Source organism: Drosophila kikkawai, chromosome X (genome assembly GCF_030179895.1).
Source record: "Drosophila kikkawai strain 14028-0561.14 chromosome X, DkikHiC1v2, whole genome shotgun sequence".
Lineage (NCBI taxonomy): Eukaryota > Metazoa > Arthropoda > Insecta > Diptera > Drosophilidae > Drosophila > Drosophila kikkawai.
The window spans coordinates 15777310-15804499 of NC_091733.1; the positions used below are offsets into that span (position 1 = coordinate 15777310).

At 42.5% G+C, this 27190-nt stretch overlaps 1 protein-coding gene and 1 long non-coding RNA gene across 2 annotated transcripts; one reads left to right on the plus strand and one right to left on the minus strand.

Annotated features, from left to right (window-relative positions):
• LOC108080034 (uncharacterized) lies at nt 1-27093 on the plus strand. The gene is made up of 3 exons (XR_001770895.3): nt 1-705; nt 16238-16305; nt 26918-27093. It is a non-coding gene; the product is annotated as an uncharacterized lncRNA (long non-coding RNA).
• Nucleotides 10163-11337, minus strand: LOC108080033 (uncharacterized). The gene has a single exon (XM_017174610.3). It carries the CDS (start codon nt 11150-11152, stop codon nt 10409-10411), a length of 744 nt encoding a protein of 247 aa, XP_017030099.1. The 5' UTR covers nt 11153-11337; the 3' UTR covers nt 10163-10408.
• Nucleotides 27094-27190: the final 97 nt, after the last annotated feature.

Sequence of the window (27190 nt, forward strand, 5' to 3'; positions counted from 1 at the left end):
ACGTGTTCGCACGTGCCGCACGGATCTCGCAGCAGCTAAAGCCATCCACTCAGCTCAGTTCCACACCAAACAGCACATCAGTCGCATCGCATCACCCCGGATCAAGTGAAAGTGAGGAAACCGAATCGAAACCAAAATCGAAACCGTAACCGTAACGGAAACGGAAACTGAAACTCTAACTGGACCGAGTCTAAATCGAAATAATCGAAGATTGCAAGCATTTCATGCCAAAGACTTTGTGTTGCCAAATCTGTGTTCTTTTTTTGTGTTCGCGCTTCTTAGCCCCGTCGTCTCACGCGTCCTTAGTTGCCATTCCAACTCGCATGTTAGCCAACTCAATCAACAAGCTGCACAAGAGAATAAATAGTATATAGTTCGTTTCGTAGTATCAAAATCTAAATACATCCAAACAGATATCCGTCGGCGTTAAGCTAAGTTATATATCTATTTTTTTGTTTTTTTTTCAACATTTTTTTCACGTTATCAAAAAAAAAAACAAATATAAAAAAATAAAAAGAAAAGCAAACCGAAAAACCAAGCAAAACAAAAAATATATAGTTAGTGTCTATGTGTGTATAAAACAATTGGTGAATGAGAGAGAAGAGGAGCAGGACACAGAGCAGTTAATCGAGAGCCAGGACCCTAGAATCCTAGACAGCTGCCAGGAGGAGTTCCAAGTGAAATACCAGAGAAAGAGAGACCTGTGTAAGTAGAAAATGCCATGAATTCGAATTCAAATTACAAATTACAATAGCTCTGCCACGCAGTTTTCCATTTTTCCCCATTTTTCTCCTCTTTACCCCCACTTTTCCACTTCTCAGCGATTCTTTGCATACTTTTGCGGGCAATCAAATAGAATTCCTGCGGAATGTAAAACAATATTGTAATGGTAGCCATAGCATTAATTTCGTTTGATGACGGCGTATTAAAGTCCACCTCCAGGCTCCCTTGCCTCAGATTCGATTCGAAATGGGAGCCAACTCCCGGATCCAGATGACAAATCAACGGCAGAAACGTCAATTCCACACACACACACACACAGCCACACACATTAACTCTTGGCTTGGATGGGGGCCAACTGCTGCTCCCAATGTTCATCGGGGGGCCAAACATCTGTGGCTTGTGCTTAAGTTAATTATTATCAATTAATAGCTAATCACGATAAATGTGCATGAAAGCGTTTGCCCAAGGACACAGCGATACGGGATACGGGATAAGGGATAGGGGATAGGGGATACAAGACATGGGATATCCGTGTTCGGAGTTTGGGGGGAATGTGGAGGCAACAAGGCAACAAATGGCAGTGGCCTATAAACCCCCTGCCTAGTCCCAGCATCCTGTTGATTTGTCCCACGCTGCGTATGAGCGATTGCAATTAAAAATACGCATACGCACTGTGGCTAGGAAATAGTTGAGCCTGCACTTGGACACGCCCTGATCAATGCACTGATTTCCCGCAGAGTTGTCCATTTTTATTCAATTAAATCTTTATTTAAATATTAAAAAGGGGAATCTGTACTTGTTTTCTTCATTAATTTTATTTAGCGTTTAATTCCCATTTTAATGAATACTAATTTAAAGGCTTCTTAAGGCTATTTTAGAACACATTTACTGTTTAACTTAAATTAAAAAAAAAGGAAAAATGGTACTTCTTTCTTTTTAAGATTTAAATTACCATTTTTACCTTAATTTGGACTGATTTCCCTGGGAGTTTTTAATTGTTATTTAATATAAAATTTATTAACTGTTTAATTTAAATATTAAAAAATGAAAAATGATAATTATCATCTTCTTAAGATTTAAATTTTTTCAATAAATAAAAATTTAAAGACTCCTCAAGTTTCTCATCGAAATCAATCGGCCAACGATTAATTTGCTTTTGAGAGCGGACAGGAGGAGTCACATTAGCCTTTATTAATTATCAATGTAATGGACCATTTCGGTGGCCCGTTATTATTGGCAAATGAACAATGAAGGCGCCAAAATGGCCGCATAAAAGCCAGTATTTATGATCTTCCGCTTGGCATTTCTCATAAAATTCAATCAAAGTTGCTGCAGTTGCTCAATGCGGCGAGGAATGCCTTTCTTCGGCTTCGGCCAAGTGAAGTTCGTCGTCTTGGGCTTTGATCTCCGGGATGCCAGCAAAGTGCCCGGGGATGTTGGACAGTATCTTGGGGCTTTTGGGGGGGAGATGGAATAAGGGAGAGTGGGGATGCGGTGAATGGGAATTCCGGGGGTGTACAACAATCGCATTCGCTGTTCGAGTGCCCTCAATAAACGACATTTTATTATTTTTTCTCTCTGCTGTTTGGCAGCGCCCTTCCGCAGCCTCAGCTGCTACTGCTGCTGCGAGTCCTGCTCTTCCGTTACCCATTTCTCTGTTCGGTTTTGTACGCTTTTCCTGCTGCCACCTTATATTTTTTCCTCCTTTTTTTTGCTTCCACCTCGCATCGTCCTTTCCCTTTTATCGTTTCAGTTACAAAGCGGCGCGCACTTTACGCTGATTGCTCGCTGGCGCAATCGTTCCACAGGACACGGCCTGGGCTTCCTTTGGCGCCCTCTCCTTTTGTTTCCCCTCAGCGCCGCTCTCTCTATCCGTGTGTGCAACTGGGCATCGATATCATTGGGTTTATTGTTACTTCCCTTTGCAATTATCCTTGTTAGTCGGCGCACAGGCAAATGCACAGTGGCGTAACTTCATTTGCCTAGCTTTGGTGCTGGTTATGGTCTCTGGTCCCTGGTCCCTGGTCTCTGGTCCTTTGTGCCTCCATGTCATCCGACTCCAGCAGCATTTCGTTCCTGCGGTTTATGATCTCTCTCTCTCTCTCTCTGCAAACGCGAAAAATGTTCGGGGAACAGGCAAAGTATCGCCCATCAATTGGGCTTCTTTTACGCTTCGTAACCACTCAGTATCCTGCATTTTTCACATCATAACTGAGATGCTGGCATTAAAAATTCCAGCTTTTTGGAAAAAGGGAAGTTGCTTAGCTTCTGTAAAATAAAAAGGATATGATTTTTACGATGATTCTTACAAGAGTTTTCAGAAAAGCTGATGACAAGAGAATAACACATATATGAAAGGTTATTTCATAAGTAGTTCCAAGGGTAATTAAGTGTCATACATACCCTTTCTGTATACCCTTTCCATTTGTTTCTAGAAAGGACACCTAGGCAAGGCCACAAGGATTACGCGGAACAATACGTTGCGGTTATGGCCAACGTTTTGTTTTCCGCGCGGAAAAGCGCTGACACAACGCAAACTCAATCAAACTGTCAACAACAATTCGGTGGCCACGCCCATAAACAAAGCACACAACCCCACGCCTTTCTCGTCTATCTCACACACACACACACACACCCAAGTAATAAAAGCGGAGCAAACTCGCGGCATTTAATTAAAAGCGTGCGAAAAATGCAACACTCGAAGGCCTTAGAGGCGACCAACCGACCGACCGACCACTAACCCACTAAACACCCCTCGCTCGGCCAAAGGAAAACAAACCAAATTAAATTAATTAAAGCGAAGGAAAAATCCGTGCAAGAAAACTCAACTCGAGACTGCTGTTCGTGGAATTGAGTTAAACTTTGGCTAGCTGGCAGCCACGCGAAAGTGTTGCAACGCCTTTTAATGTCCAGCAGAGCAAACTCCCGCATGCGGTGACCCCCTCAACCTCTAGCATCCTGCATCCTGGCATCGCATTTTTTGCAATTAGCGGAATTGTTTCACATTCGCTTCACACTTTTCCCGGCTGCAGTTTATCTGCGGTTGCCACCCTGGGGTTTGTCACTACCAAAGGCACGCCTCCTGGATCCAGGATCCACTAGCCAGTATCCAGTATCCAGTATTCCGTATCCCGTTTTCAGTATCCACTATCCAGTATCTGGGTGTGTCCACTATACGGGGCATCCCCCCGGGGGGGGGGGGGGGGGGGGGGGGGGGGGATTGTGCAGCTAAATCTTTTAAAGTACATCTAAAAACGACGTGACAGGGGCAGAATATACAGGATACACAAACAGCTTTCTGCACTTTACTCGCTCTTCCACTCGACTCGACTCAGCTGGCTGCACTTTAGTGGATAACCCAGTTTTCTACGCTTAAAAGGTTTCCCCATTTCGAGAGCTTTTCCGACCGCTTTACATAGGTGTCCCCACGATCTGTTTTTTTTTCTCAATTTTTTTTTGCTGTGTGTCTCATTTTCAGGCATTTCCCAGTTTGTTAGTTTTGCAAGACATCAAACTGAGTTGGCCCAGCCAGCAACCGCAGCGGAAAAGTGGAAAGGCGGTGGTTAGAGAGGTAAAGGAAAATAAAATACGAAGAACGTTAAACAATTTTCCCTTCATCTTTCGTACAATTTTTTTTTTGAAGGCTGCTAACGAGCCGCATCCGAAAGGGTGCACCGTGAAAAAGTTATAAGCTTAATAAATAATAATAATAAAATAATTTAAATATCAAGGAAGTTGAAATAAGAATTTTGCAATTTATGTGCATTTTTTAAAGAGAGATTTAGAGATTCTGTTGCATTTTCAAAACCAATTCAAGCTTCCTTCGGGCTTCATCTCTCGCAGAAGAAATAAAAACCGTTCTAGGTATTTGTATATAAAATATTAAATATTAAAGAAATGCAAAAATAAAAATAAAAATGACTAAAAAGAAAACAAAACAAGAGATATATTTTTTCTCAGTACTCCAAGTACCCAAACGAGTTATGCGCATTTGGCCGCCGGCCCAGAGATTTGTGCTGCTCTTTTCTTTGTCCTGGGTCCTGCTGTGGCAGTTCCTTGGAGCGGCAGGTATCATAAACCTCAAGGCGTCCGTCATTTTGTTTACACAAAATCAAGGCGGAACGCAGACGGGGACACACAGACGCTCAGAGTTGCTGGCTAAAAGGAATCATGCCGACATTATGCCATTACATTTGCATAATTATCATTGTGCGGGGGAGTTGGGACACACACACAGCCTAAGGAACCCACCCATACACACACACACTCCATTCACTTTGTTTTTCTTGAGTAAATGTTTGCATTTATTTGCATTTCAACGGAGTCAAATAAATATGAAAGCTCAGCACTTGCGGAAGTACACACACACACACACACACCTACACACACAGGGAAAGCGGAAAAGAGCCCGGGAAAAGCAGCCATGACTGCGGGGTAAAACGGTGCAAAGCAGCTGTGAGAACTTTAAATTGAATTCAAATTGAAAAACTTTGCTCCTATGTCATCTGCCTGTGGCACATCGATAGCCGCCAAGCCATTGGAACCTCGATGGGGTTTACCTGTTGCCACCTGCAAATAGGAAAATTATCCAGATCCTGAAGGGGATTTACATAATACTTGGAAGGTCAACATGCAGTTATCACCCGAAGGAAAATCTCTGTAATTATAAACTGCAAACTTTATAATTAATTTTTAAGTTTAAGTCTTAGAATTTCCTTGAGCAAATTAATAACTAATCTTCTTATTATTTATTTATTGTTATATTCTTTTGGGGAAAATGATATTATTGAGGTGTATATATTTCTAAGTAGCATTAAAGACTTTCTTTTGAAAACTAAAACGTAGAGAGACGCCGCCATTAATCTCTCATGAGGAGATATGCACTCAAAGGAGTCACTACTAATGAGAACACACAAAAACTATATTAAAAACACACACATCTAATCAAATCTCTCCCTTTTACTAAAAGCCTTTCATCAAAATAACTAATTACTTCTTACTTAAATGAGAAAATAAATGTTTCAAGTTTGCCGCAGATCATCATCTGTTTCAGGTGCAGGTGGCAGGATTAGCTCACAAAGGAAGTCACTTAATTGAAGTTAAATTGCTGAAAAAAATAAGGTTTTTAATGCAATTAATTAATGGCAAAGAGAAAGGGATTACGCTGTGAAAAGTCAAACACAGATTCACAGATTATAAGGTGTAATAACAGCCAGGAATTATCTTTAGCTAGCAAAGGATTTATTAAATATTTATTAATACAGATTTAATAAATATAATAATTAATAATCAGAAAGAAAAACTATCTACGAAAAGCAAGTACCCTGTCAAGACCAGAGTCTAAACATTCTGCCGCATTTCTTTTGCACACAGCAGCTATGAGAAATTTCGAATTAGGCAGCAGCTGCTCTCCCTGTCGAAATTGGAAAGAGCACAGGGATGTGTGTGCCTCTGAGTCGGAGGCGGAGACTGTGTGGAATGAAAATCAATGTCACCCTGACAAGTCACCCCGTACACTGGGCACCCTTTTGAGGGTCAAGACCCCGCTTCAGGCCGTTCCTACCGCCGGTCAGTGCGAGGAGTGGCCTACGAGGGCGATGACAGGCGACAGGCATAAAAGTCAGAAACATTCGTGGCCACTGCACCTCATGACGGGGACGACAATGACCAGGTTCTGGGTACAAGCACACCACTTCTTTCTCTCCTCCATCGCATTCCAATTACATTTTTGCGCCTTCAAGGATAATAAAATGAAAGCAAATGCAATATAACGACGACTATTACTCAGTATTATGTCTGAAAGGACGTTAAGCGGGAGTTATTGAAAAGTAAAAATGTTGCTTTAATATTTTAAAACAGGACATCGAGCAGTTGTTGAATTTTTACAAAAAATCACAAGATTTAAGTCTTGTTTATATTATAATAACAACAAAATTATGATTTGATTTATTCAATTCAAATTAGAAACAAAAGGTTTTCCGAAATCAAAGGCAGGCGGAGGAGCAAGGGCAGGACCCAAAGCAGGAGCAGGAGTAAAAGCTGGAGCTTCCACTGGAGCTGGAACTGCAACTAAAACCGCTCCATTAATTTATAATTGAAAGCGGTAAACACCGAGTGGGCTCATTGCCAATTAGGACCGCGCCAGGCACTCCCCGGCAGAGCCTGATTTACAATTCTGGGCTGTGTTTGCAAAAACAATGCCACTCCCCCCACTCCCCCCACTCCCCCCACCCCCCCCCACGCACACACAATGTTCTCGCTCATTTTGAAACATTCAGACGATTACCAAATTGGAAAATGTTACAAATTTTTGCAGATTAACAGCGGCAATAAAGACCCAGGCCCAGTGTCTGTGTGCGGCAATCAAATTCAGAGCTTCAGTTTCGCTCACACACACACACAAACACTTGTTGAAAAATCATAAAAATTTTATGTACTTAAAATTTTCATAAAGCTGCCAAACAATGCCCAACATCAACAGTAATATCAACACAGCCACACAACGTACGTACACAAAACGAAACAAAAGCCAGTTGCGCAAAAATGTTAAAAACTTGCCAACAAGTTTGGGCCTTGCAGCGAAAACAAAAAAAAAAAATACATGTATATATCCTGTTTAAATGCAATTTTGTGGCCTTTTTTATATTTGGGATTCTTGCCATGCTTTTCAATAGGAATTTCAGACAAGATTTAGAGCAATAAATTGAACATTAAATTGGCGAGAAATCGGGCCAAGTGCCAGTTGAAAAATAAACATAAACAAGGAAAAGGAGCAAGAACTCAGTTTAGGGTGCTATTTTTTATATAGCTCAATCATGGGAGAAGCAAATTATTATGGGAAAATGCATACATTTTAGTAAAGTTTACTAGTAGTTTGAAGACTTTTCTTAAAGTGCATTTCTGCCAAGAAAAGCCCACTAATTAAATTCACAGGATGTGAACCAAGCAAATACAATACGAATACAATAAAGTATCGATGTTTGCTGTCTAAAATGCTAAGAATTATTCTGGGAGTTTACCAATTCTCCCCTTAGAACCTGGGGGGAAGCCACTGCAAGCCCTACTCCTCTAACCCTTTTTGACCAAGGCTCTGGAAATGGAAACATTTTATGGCCCCCAAAATTTAGTGCTAATTATTTGACTAGATGTTGGCAGCTCGATATTGGTCGTAAAGGAGCATTAACATGAACATTACTATTACAATTGTTTGGCGGTGGCTAAATTTCAGAGACTGGACTACACTCAGACAAATTTATACAACAAAATTGCATTAAAAAAGGCTTTATTCTTAAAAATTACCTTCAAAAATCAAGACAAACAAGAAAAAGTCTAGGAAATTTTTTCTTAAATACAGAAAAACATTTTTATGAGTGTAGGTGCTTTATACGACTTTCTACGGGTTGGGCTAGTATAAACACCCGGCTTAATCGGAGTTTGAGCCTGGATATCGTGCATCCATCGCATAAATCTCGAGCTGGGGTGATGCGTGCGTGCCGATAACGAACTAAGTGCAAGTTCCATTCGCTAATTGTTGGCCATGTTTTTGCTGACAATTCGCTTTCGGTCAAATAATTCATGCAAAACTCAAGGAATTGTCACGCAAAGAGCTCGAGACCATGATGATCATGATGATGATGTTAATGATGATGTTGAGGACGCTGCTAATTAATTAATTAGCCCCTCCAGCGGGGCGTGGCCAGTGAGCGGTTTCGTGATTTATGATAAGAACAACGAACACTTGCCGCCTTGCGCTTCCTTTGTAGTAATTTTTGCGATTTGGTGGGAAAGCCTGCCGCCTCCTGCCTCTGCCTGCCTTCTGGCTACCAACACGCAAAAGTGACATTTTTATTGTTGGCGTTTTGCATGTCGCGGGGGAGGTAAGAAAGAGCCCAGGACCCAGGACTGGGGTGCGGCTCTCGCTGTATCATCATTAGGCCAACTCATTTTTTTGTGTCCTGCGCAGCGTGGGACGCGTGCATCATGTTGCAGAACGGCGGGAGAGCCTTAAGGTGGTGGCCCATGTTGACGATGCCAATTAGCCTTCGCTCCGTCATTGTCCTCTCGGCCTCAGCTTCTGTGAATGGCCAGGAGTCGGTCGGGGTAGAAGCCCCAACCGAAGGACATTCTCTTGTGCGGAAAGTTTTCATTGGATTTGTAACAAATGATCAGCGGAATGAGACTTTCATTTGGTTATTTTTTTTATGTGCAATACTGAAGGTGTTTCGATTCTGGTCTTGGACTTAAACTTACTTTGGGGTTGTCATGGCTTCAAGCGAAAAGAAAAACCATGAAAAGAACTATGACTCTTAACTTGAGCAGGCAATAATCAAGACCTTATAGTTTTAAGCTTAATTATATTTAAAGTATCATTTCTTATTTCTTATTCTGAAATAGTAGTTTTATTTTTATTGATAAACTTGGTTCCTTTATTTCCGTTCCGAAAACTATTCACAAAAGCCTAGGCCTTCCGGACATTTCCGCTCAAGTTATTGTTTGGCTTTTATGGCACAATTTTTAATGCATGTGAAACATGAATAGAATATGAGAGGCAGAAAGTCATTTGCATGCAAACAACATCATTTTGGCTAGCTTTCGTCAGTGGAAAATGATTTACTATTAAATAATTTCCCTTAAAAAAAATGCTGTTAATTTTATGATATAACTTGGTTATCTCTCCAGTCTAAGGCTCTCAAAGGACTGCGAATGCTTCGCTAATCTCGCTTCCATCCCATAATCTGCCAGTCAGCAGTTGTAGCTGTGTATAGCCCTGCCAGTTGTCCCATTTTCGATTTTCCCAGAACCCAACTCGGCGAGCAGCAGCATCGGGGTATCATCATCAATCGCTGTGTCTGGTAAAGTTTTCCCCACCACCCCCGCATTTCTTTTATCCAAGTCGCTGGTCGTCTTTAAAATATTTTCGGTAGCTACATATATACCCAAAAATACACACAACAAAACACAGGACAACAAAACAAATGGGCCGCAGAAACATCAAGGGAAAGGAACGAGGCACGCACAACAATTTTCCTGGGTGTGGGGTGGGGTGGCCCATAAGCAACTGCGAAGGGAAAATAAACAAAAGCTCTGCTCGGCTATTGTTTGCTTAGGCACAAACACACACACACACACACACACACACAACACACACACACACACACAACACACACAGGACTGGCTGAGAGCCTGGAAAATTCATAATTCTGCGAACCACGCTGCGTATACGTAATGCTGCCCTGCGAGAAATTGTATGAATAATAATAATAACAACCGAAAATTGGCCTTCAAGTGAAACGAAATGAAATTAGACAAAAGTTCTGATGACTTTCTGTGGCGAGAAAAGGACTCTTGGTGGTAGTACCTCCACCAGTACCTCAACAATTTGTCAATTGACGCGCATCTCCTTACACCCCAATGCCTCTCAAAAGCTAGAAAAGCCAAGTCAATTTTCATAGACATTTTACTGCAGTCCATCATTCAGCCTCAGTCCTCCATCTCACTTCTCTCAGTCTGTGCACCCTTTCCATTCCGCTCCGTCCGCATCCTTGGGCACGGTCTTTACGAGTCTTTAGAGTCCATCTGGCTGGAATAAATACATTTGCAGCCCCAGGTCCTGGTCCTGGTCCCTCTCTCCCGGCGCCCTCTAATTGAGGCCGCATTGTGAACGCCGTTTTACAGAGGAGGTCAACTAGCAATCGCTGGTTGCGGTCAGGTGCTGCTGCTGCTGTTCCTCGAGAGGAGCCACCTCGTCCTCCGCCACAGGGAGCTCCGGGTATTCAACCTGCTTCTGCTGCTTTCGATTTTGCTCCGCCTTTTGCTTGGTCTTCAGCTTCATCTTCTGCTTTTGCTTCTGCTTCTGATCCTGCTGCGATGCCTGCTCCTGGCTCTTGAGACGACGCGCCGATGGCTGCTGCTCATTCCTCTTCGTCTGGGGGCGATGTTTTAGCTTGACCATGCTGGCCTTGGCTGCTGGCGGTGCCACCTGCGGCTCTTCGGGCTGATTGGGTTCGGTGGCCGCATAGGCGTTCAGCCAGAGCAGCGCGGCCAGTGTGGTCATCACACCGCGCATAAAGACCAGCTCCAAGGATTGCAACATCTCCGTGTGCTCTCCGCCATAGGTGCGCAGGGCGAGCAGGAAGCATCTGTAGACCAAATGCTCCATACGAAACCAGAGCCACTGACCCAGCACCTCCATGAAGGCCACGCCCAGGACTAGCTCCACAAGGAAACCGATCAGCAAACTCATTCTGCGGCGGTAGCGCATCGGCAGGAGCTCCTGGTCGTAGAGGAAGTGCAGCATGGCACAGTAGGCGATATGGCGGGCAAAAAGTGTGTCCGGCACCACCGGCAGCTGTTCCATATTCAGGAAGCAGCTGCGTCGCACCCCGAAGTGCAGCAAGCTGGCGATGATTAGCACCCAGGCGGATGTCATGCTGCTTGGATACTCGAAAATTTCCACTGATGGCTTTCGCCGAAAAATTTTGTGTGAACTTACGGCAACGTTTTTGCTGATTTTTTTTTTTTTTTAATATTTTTTTTTTGTTTTTTTTTGACTCTCAGCCGGAATTTACGAGACCGAAATAGAAATGTAGTGCTGTTCAACAGATGACTTACAGTATTATGGCTGCCAGTCGAAGGGGCAGTCGGAGCAGGGAGCTGGGAAGGATATGGCCAGGCCAATGTGATCAGAGATGATTCCAAATATTTGAAATAATTCATTAATATGAAATAGTAATTATAAATTGTGGCCAATTCTCGATGACTTAATGCGCTTGCCTAAATCCCTGGAAACAAGGACATGGAGGAGGGAGTAAGAAGGAAAAGCGGGAAAGCTAAGCAGCCCCTGGGCTAATACTTTGCTAAGCCATATTTCCAATTAATTGTAATTTGGTCTGGCTGGCGCAGACAATTTGCATGCATTTTTCAGAGGAACCCGGCCAAGTCATTAGGTGACCCCCCACCCACCCAGTCCAGCCCTGTCGACCCGCCTAATCCCTTGTCACGCCCATTTATGTCCATAAATTATGCAGTCAACCTCTGATGCTCATTGACCCAAAGGCAACCCTCTCTCCTCCTCTGCTGGCTGCTCGTCTGTCGAAATGTTATTTCTTTGCCTGGCTCATTTTTATTTTTTCTCTTTTTTTTTTTTGGGGCAGGGAAAACCGTTTGATCCCTTCCGGCTTAGCTGGGGACTAAAAGTAGAGCACGACGAAAATAAAATTAAAAAAAAAAGAAAAAACAGACTGACAGCGGGGCAGGGCGTAGGACAAGTCAGCGCCAGAGACAACTTTAAATTTATTACAAGACCCGATAAAAGCCTAGGCCAAAGTCAAAGACAAAATTATTTATTTGCCTCTAAGGTAGCTTCTTCTTTTTTTTTCGAAGATTTTGAGGGGGGTTTGGGTATGCTTCCCTCCACCCCAAATAAAGCAAGGGGGATGCTAGGCTTTTTATACTTTAGTTTATATATTGGCAGAGGAGAGGGACTTTGATTAGAAGGACATCCATCCGCTGCCAGAGAAACCTCGACCTCTAATACACACACACGCAGAGTGGCACACTATTTGCTTATGTAGATTTCCACCAACATTCCGCATATATTTTAGCCCAAGCACAAAGCCAAGAGCTGGAGAGTTGAGAAGGGGTTTGGGAGTTGGGAAAAACTCGGGTTCATATGAAATATGAGATATAAGAGGAGGCCCCTGCTTTGTCTCCTTGTTTTTGTCTTTTTTTTTTTTTTGTATATAATTATGTTAAATTCATGATATTTAAATTAGTTAGCCAACAGTTTGGCTGAGGCTGTGGGAGCCTGACCTTTGCCCCTAGAGGGAGACCCTGCTGCTGCTGCTGCTGCAGTGCGGCCAAACATTCAATTATAAGGCTCGAATCTCAGTTTGTGACTTTGACTTTGGCTTTGGCTCATCTGCCATTAGCATTTCAAATGCCAGGCGGGGATCGGGAGTGGGCAGGAGCAGGAGCAGGAGCAGGATCCCGGATCTGGGATCTCTCAAACTTTTGCCATTTGCCTGCGAGCGGCGAACGACAAACGACAAAGGGCCAGGCAAACAGGGAAATTTTGGGGGGTTGAAAAACAGGGAAGGAAAAGTTTGCTCTGCCATCATATATCTTTCCCTAGTGTGCGTGTGTGTGTGCGTGTGTGTTGCATACATTATCTCCCCCTCTCTGTCGCACTGGTCAAGTTAATGAGTTTTCCTGTGGCTTTTCCACTTTTGTTCCTAGCTCAGTGCGAGTGTATGTGTGTGTGTGGACTTTTGCCATTTGACAGATCAAAGACCGACTAATACACAAACAAACAACAGTCTCATACGCATATACACACACACACACACACACACACACACCCAGATCGGATGCCGCAACGGAAATTGATATTTAATTAAAGTTCTCGGCTTTTGTCATTGGCTTTTCTTTGTCTCTCTCCCATTTGAATTTCCCCAAAAGCAAATTGAAATTGCATAATGTCAAATTGATGGCCAAAGAGCAGGGTTTTAACTATATAGAAAGAGAGAAATGGATATATAAATATATATACATATATATATAAAGATTATATGTATAGTGTGTGTTTTTATCACAAAATAAAAAGGAAACACAACTCCCAATCTTAAAGGCTTTAATTTTTAAAAATCAGCTTTTCCTGATTTTAGAAAGCCTTAACTCCTTGTTATATCCTGGCCAGGATGCTCATCAGTAACTCCTTTTCCCATAGACTAAATACAACATGAAAACCCGCTCTTTTGTTATGAAATTTTACCAATTTAAGCCTAAATTTCTATTAAAACAAGGCACGTCCTTTCTATATACAACCCACATATACATTGGAGTTCTAAAATAAGGACTCTAGGCTGGGGAAAGCCTGGTATCCTGGGAGTTGGAGACAAACTTTATGACTTTTATCTGCGCTCAAGTTTCAGGGGCGAGCCTAAAAAAGTCAAAGCGTCGAACCTCGAACCGAAGCCTCGCCTCGGAAAAGCCATTTCCACCACCCATCACCCAGCACTCGCTCATCAGCTGAGAGTTTTGGGCTTGAATTTGAGTTTTTAAACAGGCCTCACGGCCAAATGCATAAATATTTTCCATGGCCCCGCCCCTTTTCCGTTGTCTGCCGTGTTTTCCGCCGCCTCTAGCCCCTCCCCCCATCCCTCATTTCCTGAGAGGCCGCGTGAAAAGCTGAAACACGGACATTTTTCATATAAATTTATTTTTGGAGGCTGGCCATGTTGCTGGCAACATTTGCATATTTGCAGCGCAGGGCCAAAGCTAAAGTGTCATAAAAATTCTACAGCCCAATGAGATGAAGTCAAAAAAACGGCAACAACAACAACAACAACAACACAAGTCTGGACAGATAAATATATAGGCAATAAAAATGTTATACAGCAGCAAATGCCGTGACAACAGACGATGGCCAGTTGGTGAAACTGGCCAAAGTTTCGAAATGATTAAAGACAGGGACTCTGTCTGGGGCTTTTGGGGATATACATTTTGATGCATAATTCCCACTAAGCCATTGAAATTATTCAGAAACGTAACTGAATGTATGGATGATAGGGATCTGGGGATCTGACAGCCGAAACTGGAAATATCCTGGAGGGGGGAATTTAGGGGTAGCTACTAGCTATCCTCTATAAAAGCAGAAAAATATATCAAAAAAAACTGGAAAACACTGCTCAAAAATCTGTTGTGTATGTTTTTGCAGCATTTTTCTAAGCTGCCTGCCGCTGGTCAAATGTTTATTCACGAAATGGAAATCCATGATATATAAGCATCCGGACTCTGGACTCCCGATTTCCAAATGTTTTGTTTAATCATTTTTCAGCACATTCTAGACTAGAGAGAGAGAGAGAGAGTCGACATGTCTGGGTGTTTGCCGCTTTTCCGGATTTTTGCATAATGAAATTGGGACACGGACACGGACACAGAGTGAGCATCATCGAGTTACAAATTCGTTTACGTTCGCGTTCCCTTTATCGCTCACAAAATGCCGAAACACCGAGCAAAACAACAACAAAAACAACATTTCGTAGGTTTTTCTTCACTTTTTCCTTTTATTTTGTTCGCTTTTCGCTCTCGGGTTTTTTGTTTTTTTCCTGGCAGATTGCGTCAGATATTAAATTTATTTACGCGAAATTCGCACTTGGGGCGTTCTCATATTGCCTGGGAATATACGGGTCCTGGATACCCTAGATGCCCAGAGTAACCAAAAACAGGAAACAGGGGCTTCTTCTAGGGGGAATTGCTCCAATGACAGCCACATGATATAGAGCCAAAAGTTTGTCTGCCAGCAAAATCCCTCTTCCAGGAAGTTGTTCTCTCGAGCAAAAGCCATAAAAATAATGCCCTGCCGGGGTGAGCTGCTCTCTGCCTTTGATAGAATCTGACATAATGAGTAAACATTATAAGCAGCGGCGAAAGAGCATGCACGAGTGGGTATGGATTCCCCATTAAGGTTAATTAAATATTCCGCTATTAGGCCCAAGAGAACAGCTCTAGCTCCAGCTCCAGACCTTCGAAGAAGGAGTTTCATGAATCATTCTTTGGGGTCATTTTTTTTGTGTACAATTATAGTGTAAATTGTTTTAAGATTTTGGAAGAATAAACATTAGAATATAGTTAAAAACTCTCTGGTAAATAGAGATCCTTTAGGTTAAGAAAAACCTTAAATAGCCTTTAAACCGAAGCTTTAATTTGGCCTTTTTCGTGGGCACTTCTCTGCCCCGAGTGGCGAGAGTACCTGAATTTTCAGTCCCAGCAAGTTCTTCCAGGCAGCCGGAGCACCCTTACTAAGTGCATTTAAACACAAAAACCGAAACAATGCTGGCAAAAAAAGGGAGAAAGCCTCCTGTTTCCGTTTATTATGTTTTCTGTTTTTTTTTTTCGCTTTTTCCACCTCGTTGTTGGCTTTGTTTTGGCGCGGATTACCAACTCAAAAATGCAACCATTTGCATGTGTGTGTTTTTGTGCAACCAAAAAAATAAAAAAGAGGAAGTTTCGGGACTCGCCCGCATCCTGGTTACATGGCATCCTGGCCTCTTGTCAGAGGAGGGGTGGGTGGCTTACGTTTCAATTAGGACCCGAAGCAAAGGGCCCAGGCCATCCCTGATCCGGACTTGTTAGCTACTGATGCCGATGAGGAGGCTTCCGAATGAGCCATGTTACCTGTGATCCTCGAGGGCTAAGCCCTTATGTGAGCAGATTTTGAGGGGGAACCAGTGGGGATTTTACTGGGTTGTAGGAGATCAGTTATGAAGGCTAACTGGCTGCATTTCCAATTAAAATGTTTAATTTTAAGCCTTAAAAGTTATTGTTTGGAAAACCACTCCCAGGCCTGACATCCTGGTCATAAAACTCTAAGAACAAGTTGAGCTGGAAGTGACATGAGCGGCTTTCAGTCTCCTCTCGACATGGCTGTCAGATACGCTTGCAACTTTTATGATGACATCGGCGAGTGTCCCCGAGAACTGAATACCATTTCCATTTGTTGCTCTCCTTGCAGGCGAAACACCTTGGCACATCGATTCAGCGGGATTCAGGATAATCGAAGGAGACTGGCCATTACAACTGGTGAGCATCTCTCTCTCTCTCTCTCTACAACTCTCTCTGACGCAAAACAACTTGAGTATTTAAGTATTCAGTAGCCAACACTCGAACTCGTTGCGGGGTTAATTAAAATACAGAATACACTTTGACAAAATGCCATTTAATCTACTCGACAGTGAGAAAAGTCCGAAAAAGCAGGCGGCAATTAATTATGCGCATATTTGTGGCCTCAACAACAATAAGAGGGTCCCAGTCCCAAAAAAGGGAAAAAATAAAAACGGCTCATTGTGATTTGCATTTTGGCCATGGCCGAGTGCCATTTATGACAGATTTCTGGGTGAAACAGCAGAGACCGCACCCTGGGTGGGTCTATTAATTACAACAACAATCTACTGCTAATCAGGGGGTTTCCCCCACTTGAAGACGGGATTAAATTGTCTTTGGTGTTAAATGAGCCGCTGAGTCGCATAATTTAACCACCGGTGACTGTACTTTTTTGTCAGGGATTCCTGAACTTCTCCAGGAAACAAAAGTCTTAAGAATTTGCTTTTTTTTATTTCAAACAATTTGGTTTATGAATATTCAAGCAAGAAGTTTCAAGTTAGAAGTACTCATGGGACACTCGCAATTAAAGTTGAAAAAAAATAAGGGTTTCTGGGAAAAGGTTTTTAAATTAATATATATTATTATGTATATATATTTTGCATATTTATATTTTATTTGTTAATTATTTTAATACATTTTCTTTGCCTGCACAAAACCCCCCAATTAGCTGATGCCTTATTAATTCACAATCCTCCCAACAATCAATCCCACGATATATATGTTATCCTTCAGCATCAAATATTCATGGGGCGTTAATTGGGTCGCGGCCTTTATGGCAGATCGTATCGGCTTTTGCATTATTAAACCGCAACTTGAAGCAACTAATCAAACTTATGCAATTATCGCGGCAGCTTGCCCAACTTAATTCGGATTTATCCAACGGAACAGAAACGAAAGCCCAGAACCAACAAATTAAATTCGACAGATTGTTTGGGGGAGAGGAGCCTTACACACAATACCATATCCTGTTTATTTCCATTTGCTTGTGCCTCTCCCTCCAGGGAATTAAATTTGCACAAAAATCTCTAATTGCATTTGTGTTTTTGTTTGCGGTTATTGCTATTGTTTTCTGCCAGCGAAAGGATAATGCTGAGCGCGTAAATTTGAATTCCAGCTTGCCGAGCAGATCAAGTGAGTTATTCACACATAATTGAATATAAACAAGCTGCCTGATGGATGAGTCCATACTTGGCTACTCGGTGGCATTCATCAAATGACCGAAGCGAGTCTGTTTCTAGATATTTAGGGAATTTACTAAGAGGATGCAGGATCTGCTCTTGCCAGAATTCAGCACATAAACCTAGGTATTTGTTTAAAATCCACCTTATTTATAACCCCTTTAATGTAACATTTCTCCTCCTGAATGTTGTGTAAATACCGTGCATTAGTGAAACAACCGGCTTACAATAGTGCCACAACAATTGAATGGCGAAGTAGAAGCTGCCATGGAATTCCCCGGAATGCAAATAAAACTCAGGCACAGAAGAAAGCCAGATTCGCGAGGAAACAAAAACAAAAATAAAAATATAAAAAAAATAAAGCGCGAAATTAATATTTGAGTACGTTCGAGCCGCGCGGCAATAATAATAATAATAACTCACACAAATAAATATTGAAATGGAAAAAAATCGCTGGCCATATCAATGCTCCCGCTGGCCGCCAGAGGGGGTGCTGGTGGTGGTGTTGGGCTGGTCCTGGTACCTCGTCCTGAGTGCGCCAAAATGAAAAGAGAGCAAGGAAATAAACAAAGCCAAAATGAAATGAACTGTAATCAATTCCGAGAGTTCGACCAAGGACGCAACGTTGGCCGAGGAACGATAATATCCCAAGCAATTTATGGTAAGGTCCTTCCGCCTTGAACGGCCAAGCCAATTATTAACATTTTCGCTGGGAAAAACAAGTTGAAATGTGGATGAAATCGAATTTTTAGTAGTCGAAGTATGTATATCCTTGGATTTGGCTAAAGGATTAGGGTACTGAATCAAAAATTGATCATAATTGAGCTAAATTGAATTAATTTATTTAAAATATTTAATAAGTTAATTTGGAAAACTTTTCTGTTCTGGTTTTTTGTTTGAAAAAAAAAAAAATAATAAATTTAATAATAATAAATAAATAAATCTGAATACTAAATAAATCTGCATACTTCATTTAACATATTTAAAAATATATATTATTAATTTTTGACAATTTTAACGATGTAACCCCTTATAAAATTTCTTTTAAAAATTTGGGTACATTTTTTGTTGACAAATCAAAGTTTAAAAATATCTTAAAAAATCCAAATATACGTTGATTTAAATATAGAAAGCTTTACTATGTAAGATTTTAAAAGGTTAATGCATCAACTTATTAAGTATTATTATTATATATTAGTAATATTACAATTTACGTACATTTTTAAAACATTTTATACAATTTTTATGGACAAATCAAAGCTTAAAAAAGCCCCTAACTAAGCCAAAAATGCGTTAATTTTAATTTGGAAAGCCTTGTTATATTAGTTTTTAAAAGGTTTATAAATTTGTATATTAAATTAAAAATTTTTAAATTTTGATAGATTTTTGAAAATTTTGGTGATGTAACCCCTTATAAAATGTTGAAAATGTTGAAAAACATTTTTTTCTGCCCGACATGGCTAGATCTACTCGGCTTTTAAAGCTGATCAAGAATATATTTGGTTTATAAGGTCAGAAATGACTTCTTCTGCTTAAAAATAAAAAAAATACCCTGCAAAGGTATAAATATATTTTTTTATATAAGCAAAAGTTGACCCCAACCGCAAAGGTAAAAAGAAATGTTAAACTAACCGAAAGAATATATATTTATATACATCTATATACATATATATGTATATATATATCTATATATATATACTTATAAATGTATTTTGCTTTGACCAACCTGCTGTTAGCCCACTTGTGCTCCTCAGTCTTTCGCTTCTCGGCCACACAGTGTTCTTTTTATTCTTTCCAGCTTTATTTTCTTTTTTTGATTTTTTAATTTTTAATGCCTTTTGTAAAAGTTTGCCGCATTTTTGGTTTTCTCGTTCGTTCCTTTTTTTATTTTTTGGGTTTTTTTTTGGTTTTTTTTTGCCTTTTTAACGATTCAACTTTTGTTGGCTTTGGCCTGGCGTGGCCGATTTTCTTTTTAATTTGGCATGGCCAGTGAAATTTATGAAATCTCGCACAGTTGCCGATAACAGTCGAGTGCTTGCCGGTGGCTTTTGGAATGGTTATGGGAATGGGGGCCTTCGGAATCAGTATCAGAATCAGAGCAAAAATGCCTGACCAAAAATATCTTGCGGTGGTTCTATGTGCTCTTGGGCCAGCTCGTTGCCTTGCATTTCTATGCACCAACTGGTAATTAATTTTCACTGAAGAACACTGAGAGAAAAGCCAGGGATTTTTGGGTGAAATATATATCTTGTATTTGGTATAGAATAAAATATATAAAATATATTTAGAAAATATATAAAAAGTTCATTTCTATGCACCAACTGGTAATTAGTTTTTACAGGGAAACATTGAGAGAAAAGCCATGGATTGTTGGGTAATATAATTATATAGAATAGCAAAATGTATTGTTAAAAGAAATGCATAAAATATATTTTTAAAAAATATATAAAAATTAGAAAACAGAGGAAGCTCCTTTAAATGAATTATATTTTACAACATTACCCTTTTTTCCCAGTGTCCTTACACACACTGGGCCAGTGAGGATGGAGATGCTGACGGGGAATAGGGGATGGTTCGCTGGGGATGTAACTGGAAATGGGAGGCCTGGGAGGTGCACTCTACCCTGTCCAGTGTGGCGCCTCATGCAGCAGCGCACTTTATCAATTTTATGTCGACTATAATTGCATTAAATTGAGTTGCTGCGAGCTGGGAGCTGCTGCTGCTGCTGGTGGTCCTGGCCTTCATCCAGGTCCTGGCTGCTGGCTCCTGCTCCTGTGCGATAGGAGAGCTCTGCATATATTTACATGGCCATATTAAAAAGTTGCCTGCAAATGAAGTTATTGTTTAAAACGAACGCCGTGATAAGCCGAAGACATACCCTGTAAGTGGCTGAATGGCATTAAAGCTGGCTTAAAGAACGCGTTGCCAGGACTCGGCAGGAAATGAAATTATCGATTTCCCAGAGACAGAGAAGGGGAGAGAGAGAGACAGGCACATGACACCGCATGAAAATCTGACAAGCGACGAGGAAATAAGAAATTGAAAGCCTCGACTTGCTTGAACACCTCCCTCACACACACACTCACACACATTTACGGACAGGGTCCTGTCCTGTGCTGATCCTTAACTGATTCCGCCTTGGCCGGGCAAGAGGCGTGGCGCACACATCAAATGACAAACGAGTTGCCGCTGCATTATTGAATTAAACGCGAAGGCGACGCACATCCCATATCCTCCACATCCTGGCACAAGGATGTTCCGTGTATCTTTATCTCGCAGTGCACGCATCTATGTGTATAGTTAATGAGCAAGGCGGACCGGCAATTTATTGGTCCATTGTATTTGGCCAAGGGCCAGGACCAAGGAGAATTACTGGAAGAAGGATGCCTGTGCACTTAAGAAAAATATTCTTTCACTTTAAGAAATGTTTCAATTTTAAGTAGAAACTAGAAAATATCAGTCAGTTAGTATCTCTTTAAAGGGAAATACTATATAGTTCTAACTTCAACTGAAACTAGAAAACCTGCAACCTGTTTTCCGCAGTGTTAATGGCCAACGTTGGCCATCGAATTAGGACGCTCTGGTCTCCCCTTTTTCCCCAGGCCAGCAGCAGGAGCAGCAGCAGTTGCTTTGACTAATTTGCGCCTGATAACTGGGCCAGCGGCCGATTGCGGCCCGTATTCAAATGAATTTGCCTCGTTCTCGTGCTCCTCCTGGTCGTGAAGCGGCGTCATAACGGTCTATTTAATTGTAGCCAACATACACAGGGGCAGGCGGAGGCTTTCGTCTTTCGGCTTTCGTATTTGTAGCCATCTAATGAAGTTGCCCACAGTGGAGGAGAATATACAAAAAAAAAAAAAAAAAAAAAAAAAAATGAAGAGGAAAAAAGGAAACAAAAATGGAAACTGAAACAGCAAGGAGCCGAGGAGAACCTAAGGCTGAACTGGAGCCACAGACGAGGCCGAGGCCAGGCTGGAAAAGACGGTGGGTCTAGGCCAACAGCAGTTGCCTAGGACCCTCATTTATTTTCACTTTAATCAAAGTGTATGGCAACGAGGCAACAACGATGACGGAGCAGCAATGTCCGCAGATGCTCGATGCTGGATGCTGGGATGCTGGGATGCTGGGATGCTCGATGCTCAGGGGGGTGGCAGGACAGCAGGGGAAAATAAGGGTGGCAGATGATGGAGGATGCTGAACAAATTTGGCTTGGCATGCCCAAAAGAATTCTAAAGCGTAAAATAACAAAGACTCAACGAGCGTTGGGCAGAAACCAAAGGCGTAGGCGATGCCTGGGTGTGCAGGATGGAGACTAGGAGACTAAACGGGGGGGGCAAACAGGAGCAAAGAAGAAGAAATAGTAGTTGTGTTTTAATGCCAGGCACCGGGCTACACGTTATCCTTTTCAGGCTGGAAACAAAAGCAAAAACCAACACAGAGATTGGACCACCGCTCGCGCGCTGCCTTGCTCCTTGCTCCACGTCCGCTAAATGGAAAAAGTAAGCTAATTAGTTAATGAAAGATATTTTCCTTTGTTCGAGAGTTGCCGCAGAACGTCCTGCAGGACACTGCTGTCACACTGAGCGAAATGTGGCCAACAACAGAGATATGAAAATTCATGTTTTCCTGCCATTGTCTTTCTGACAATTAAATTTGTAGAATTAATAAGATACTTAAACTACAAATTAAAATGAAAATATCAGGTCAGAGTTCAAGGATTTTGGGTGGAAAATCCTATAGAAATATCATTTAAAGGGTATTTCTCCCTCCCTCAGACTTTGAATGGTAATTAACTTTTGCTTAAAATTAAAATTGCAAAAAGGGTAAAGTGAGGAAAAGTGTGGCGGAAAAATGGTATTCGGAAAATCGGAGGTCCGCAGCAGTTACCCGTGTGTAGGAGCCGTAGGCATCTGTAATATATGTAAAGTGCAGACCCCTGGCATACACACACCCCCCTCTCGCCCTCTCCTGGGAGCAGGCATCTGCCTTTGTTTGGCAATTTCGACCCGTTCGCTGCTCATTTTCAGCTTTCTTTCTTCTCTTGCCACTTTCTTTGTGCCCCACTGCATAATTCTCCCAGCCAGGACCTCCCTCCCCTTTTGAGGGATGGAGGAACAGAGACGAGAACCCGTGTCCAGCACTTTGTTGCGCTTTCTGGTCCGTGGTCAGCGGCCCGTGAGCTCGGCGCCCTTTTGTAATGCAAAATTGTTTTGCTTGAATAAATCATAAGCTTAAAGCGGCCGCGGGCGAGTTTAAAGTCAGTTGCCAGTTGTACCTTTTGGTTTGTACCTACCACTCCCAACCTTTTTCAGGATATTCCTTGGAGATTATTATCAGCATTAAATTTTTGGAAATTATAAGGTGGAAATTTAAATGGAATAAATTGTGTCATTTTTAATTACAAATAATTACTCTTAATAATAACAGAAAACTAATATTTCTCATTGTCCAATTTGGTGGCCAAGCCAAATTGGATTCCCGCCTGCTGAAATCCCAAATCCTTAGGGGTCCTGTCCATGAAATCCTTAAGCCAGAACCCCCTTCCGTGCGAGTCATAATCCCATACTGACTGCCTAATCTCTTCTTTCGCCTGCCAAGTGTCCCAGTCCGGACTCTGTTATCCTTTTCTGCTGAGATTGCTGGGCAGCGTTGGTTTTTCCTAGGCCATTTCCCCATTTTCCATTTCCCAGTTGCCCGTTGCGAGTTTTTTTTTTGACTCACTCCTTCTGGTCAATTTAGACGCACTTTACTTTTTCTGCATCAAAAGGAAAAATCATTGGGGAGAAAGGAATAACAGGACATGACAGCCTCCTGCCGGGCCCAACAGAAAATTGAGCGTGCAATTTGGCTTTTCTTTTCAATAATTTTCCATTAGACAAGAATACGGGCAGCGCGAGCAAAAAAAAAGCACAATAAAAAGGCGAAAAGCGGGGGGAAAAATCGAATGCGTTGGCACAAAAAAGGGGCAACCATTGGCCAGACCAGGCCAGGCCAGGCAAGACTGTGTAAATGGCGATAAGAGGATGTGGGGTGGATGACTGGCACACCACACACACACACAGACACACCTCAGGGCGTGTATAAATATAGTCAGGATGCGAACGACGACGACGGCCACGACGACGACACTTCTGGTTCAGTGAAGCATAAGAAATTCTCGAATGAATCGCTCTGTTGACGCTTGAGTAGACTTGAAGCGATAAGCGGTTTTTGTCCCATATACAAAAATATATCTAGTCGCGATTTCCTTTGTCAGCTGGGCTCCCCCTTCTCCCCTTACCATCTGGTGCAGTCATTCAAACAATAACTTTAAGCCGGGAATTTCCGATTTGCTTGGCCAAATTCAAAATCATTCAGCGGCCCTGAAAGGGGTGCTAATGGGGCGGTTTTTTTTTTAGCACCTTTAACCCGCCGGAATCGAATAAATTTGGAACCATTTCTGGGTTAACTCTGGGGTTAAATATAAATAATATTTTTACATACTTAGGGCCAACTTTGGTAATTATTTTAAGCCTGGTAATAAGTATTTTAGGCTTCTTTATCCCTTGATGAATTCATTTTTATCAATTTCTGGTTTAACTCTTGGGTTAAATATACAAATATATTATATTCGCACAAATATAGTGGCAATTTTGGTAATTATTTTTGCTATTTAAGAAGTTTTCTTGATAAATTTTGCCTTGTGGCTAGGTTTTTTATCAAAATGTAATATTTAAAGTTCTTGGAACACTGAAACCCGCCCTAGAGCACCTTAAAATCTGTGTGTGACCCTGGTAAATGAACCTCTAAATAGTCTTGGCTCATGAATATTTACAGGGCTATCGCCGGCAGCAAGGTGCTACTTACTAGAAGCAGCCCGCCGGGCGTATACGTGATGTGTAGATAGCTCATACGCCGCGTTGCCAGGCTTGTTCAGCTACCCAAACCTAGAGCCTTGAGCCTGGAGCCTTGAACCCAACAACGTCTGGCCTAATGGAATTAATCAAATGTCATGCTGATGTCGCACAAATGTAAAAAGTTCTCCTTCCCCCCCAGTTGCTGTGCCATGTCGCAGTTGCTCCTGTTCCTGTTCATTGGCACTCTGGTGTCAGATGTTTAAAGTTTCGGACAGCGGAGCTGCCGCATAACTAGTTAACAAGCAGTTGCCGCAGGCGGCGAGAGGACGATACACGACCAGGACGTGAACGTGGACGTGGATGTGAATGTGGACCATCGCACATCAAATTGTTTATCTTGGGCAGGCGCGCAGCATCTGTTTTCTCCCGCAGGCGACATATGGGCATGGGCAGGATCCGTTTTTGGTGTCGTGATTCCTTTCGCCCTCGGGGGGGTGCCATGTGTGTGTGTGTGTCCGTGTTGGAGCTAAATCTGAAACCAATTTGCTTAGCGCCCCCGTTCCATTCCTCAGCAGCGATTGCCACTCAATTTGAATTACGGCCAGGGGTCAAAGTTATGCTAGACGAGATGCTAGATATCGCGGGACCTGCGTGACATGTCCTGGCATATCACGAGATTGCTCCTTATTTATTTATTTATTTGTGCTGCCTTTTGGTATTAATAAACAGTAATATCTGGTGAGAATGGATAGAGAAAAGGATAGTTTCCCCTACATCTCCTCATTCTTTTTGTTATAACTTCCTGCGAAAAAGGACTCGAAACTTTAAATGAGCCGCAGTGCAGAAACTAAAATTGTAATTGTAACGTAAGGCAGGTCCCTGAGAGCAGGGGCATCCGCATTCCCACGGCATGTGTGTGTGTGTGTGTGTGGCCTTGCTACCTCCTGCCTGGCAGGGGCACCTCCCAGCCCAGCATAAAAATGCCGCTGACAAACTTTCGCCTCCCCTGATCCCTGATCCCTGGCCCTAGCCCTAGCCCCACCACGCGACTCTCAACGATGGCGTTGAAAATAATTACACTTGCTGATTTATTGAGTGTCGTGTGGTGCGAGGAGGAGCTGGAGGAGGAAGTGCCTTGCCACTGGCCGGATGTTGTTAATGAGGCACGACATTGGCTGGGATTGCTCGGATTGGATTGCACTGGCCACGTCATATTATAAGCGCCCTCAAGGTTGAGTGGGGGTCAAGTGATTAGACCCACTCCCCGGGCTGGCAGTGAGTAATTGTGTGGGGCAGCCTTACACAAAATCGATGCGGAATGCAGTCTATTAAATCCTGAGAAAGTCCTGGGAACTCAAGGAATAAGCGAGGTAATTAAACATTTCGTTTAAAAACTGCAAAAAAAAACCTCAAGGTAAGAGATTTCCTCGATTTGCGGTTAGTTTCCGTGATGTGTGCCATCCATGATTGGTGTACCTAATAGGCCAGACAATCCACCAACACCCAGCCAGATCCGGCTCCATCTCCATCTCCGTTTCCATCTCCATCTCCGACTCTGCTTTATGGTCGCGTGCGGCTGGCGCATATCCAAAGGCATCGCACAGGCGAAAGTGAAATTAATTACTCGACTTTGACTGGGCTGCAAGTTGGACTCAGAGCTTCGCCTCGCTTGAGCTGGCGTAATTAATGAAAAAGCAAACCGGGTCTAAGCTCACGTACTCACGGCACTGCGCCACTCCGATGACCTACGTCTACCCAGTGTCCCTGGTAGTGTGCCCAAAAATTTGATTAGTGCCAAGAGCCAGCTAGCCAGCCGCAGGATCTCGCGGAGATCGGAGCTGGATCCGATTACTTTGGACCCTCTTACAGCCACTTTCCTCTCATTAGGCTACAACGAGCCATCTTTTAATTATGGGCCAGCGACTCGGGCGGCTTTAATCAGCGTCAATTGGCAAATACAAAAGCGGAAATTGCGAAAATGTGTAAGAGCAAGAAGGCAGGACGAAAGGATTCAGCAGAGAATGGAGAAAGGATAGAGAGGAGCAGAGGAGCAGAGGAGGGGCCAAAGTGGAACACAAAAACCTTTTGCTAATTTAATTAAATTACACAATTTTCGCTGTCGCTTTTTGTAGAATAATTGGCAATAAATTGATTAAAGAGTTAATTAAACATGCGGCAATGCCCCGATACGGGGGCGTGGCAATGGGCGGGTGGGGGAGGGGTTCGATAGATAATTGCATTGGCACAAAGTGGGGGCGGAGGGAGTGGGTGTGTTCCCGGGTGTCTGGTAGTGTGTAAACGGATTTAAAACGCAATCGCCTCTGGGGCTGTGACCTCGATGGGGTTTATTTATCAGCCATTTCGATCATTCAAGGGGTTTCTTTGGTTAAATATAGAGTTTAAATTGTTTATATGTATCAAATTGATTCTGTATACAATTTTAGTTATATATATAATTTATTTAAATTTATTTATTAGTTTTTAATAAATCATAAAATCCTTCTCTCTCTTTTGCAGGCAAGGGAAACATGCCGCTGGCGTTGAAGACGTTGCAGCTAGCGTCCGGCGCCACGCCCCCGCCCCACTAGAAGTTGAGCCCTTACCCAACAATTGGCAAGGGCAAGGCAACGGCAGCATGGTCACAACGGCGGCAGCAACCACTTCCACCACTTCCACATCGACGGCAGCCACATCCGCCGGAGCCCCGTGGAGGAGGATGCACCACCTGCTGCTGAATAGTAGCTCAGAGGCTGGCCAAGTGGGCGGGGAGCCGGCGGCGGGCGTTGGGAG

Excerpts from the sequence above, each read along its gene's own strand:
- LOC108080033 (XM_017174610.3), bottom strand. The coding sequence starts at position 11,152 with ATGACATCCGCCTGGGTGCTAATCATCGCCAGCTTGCTGCACTTCGGG.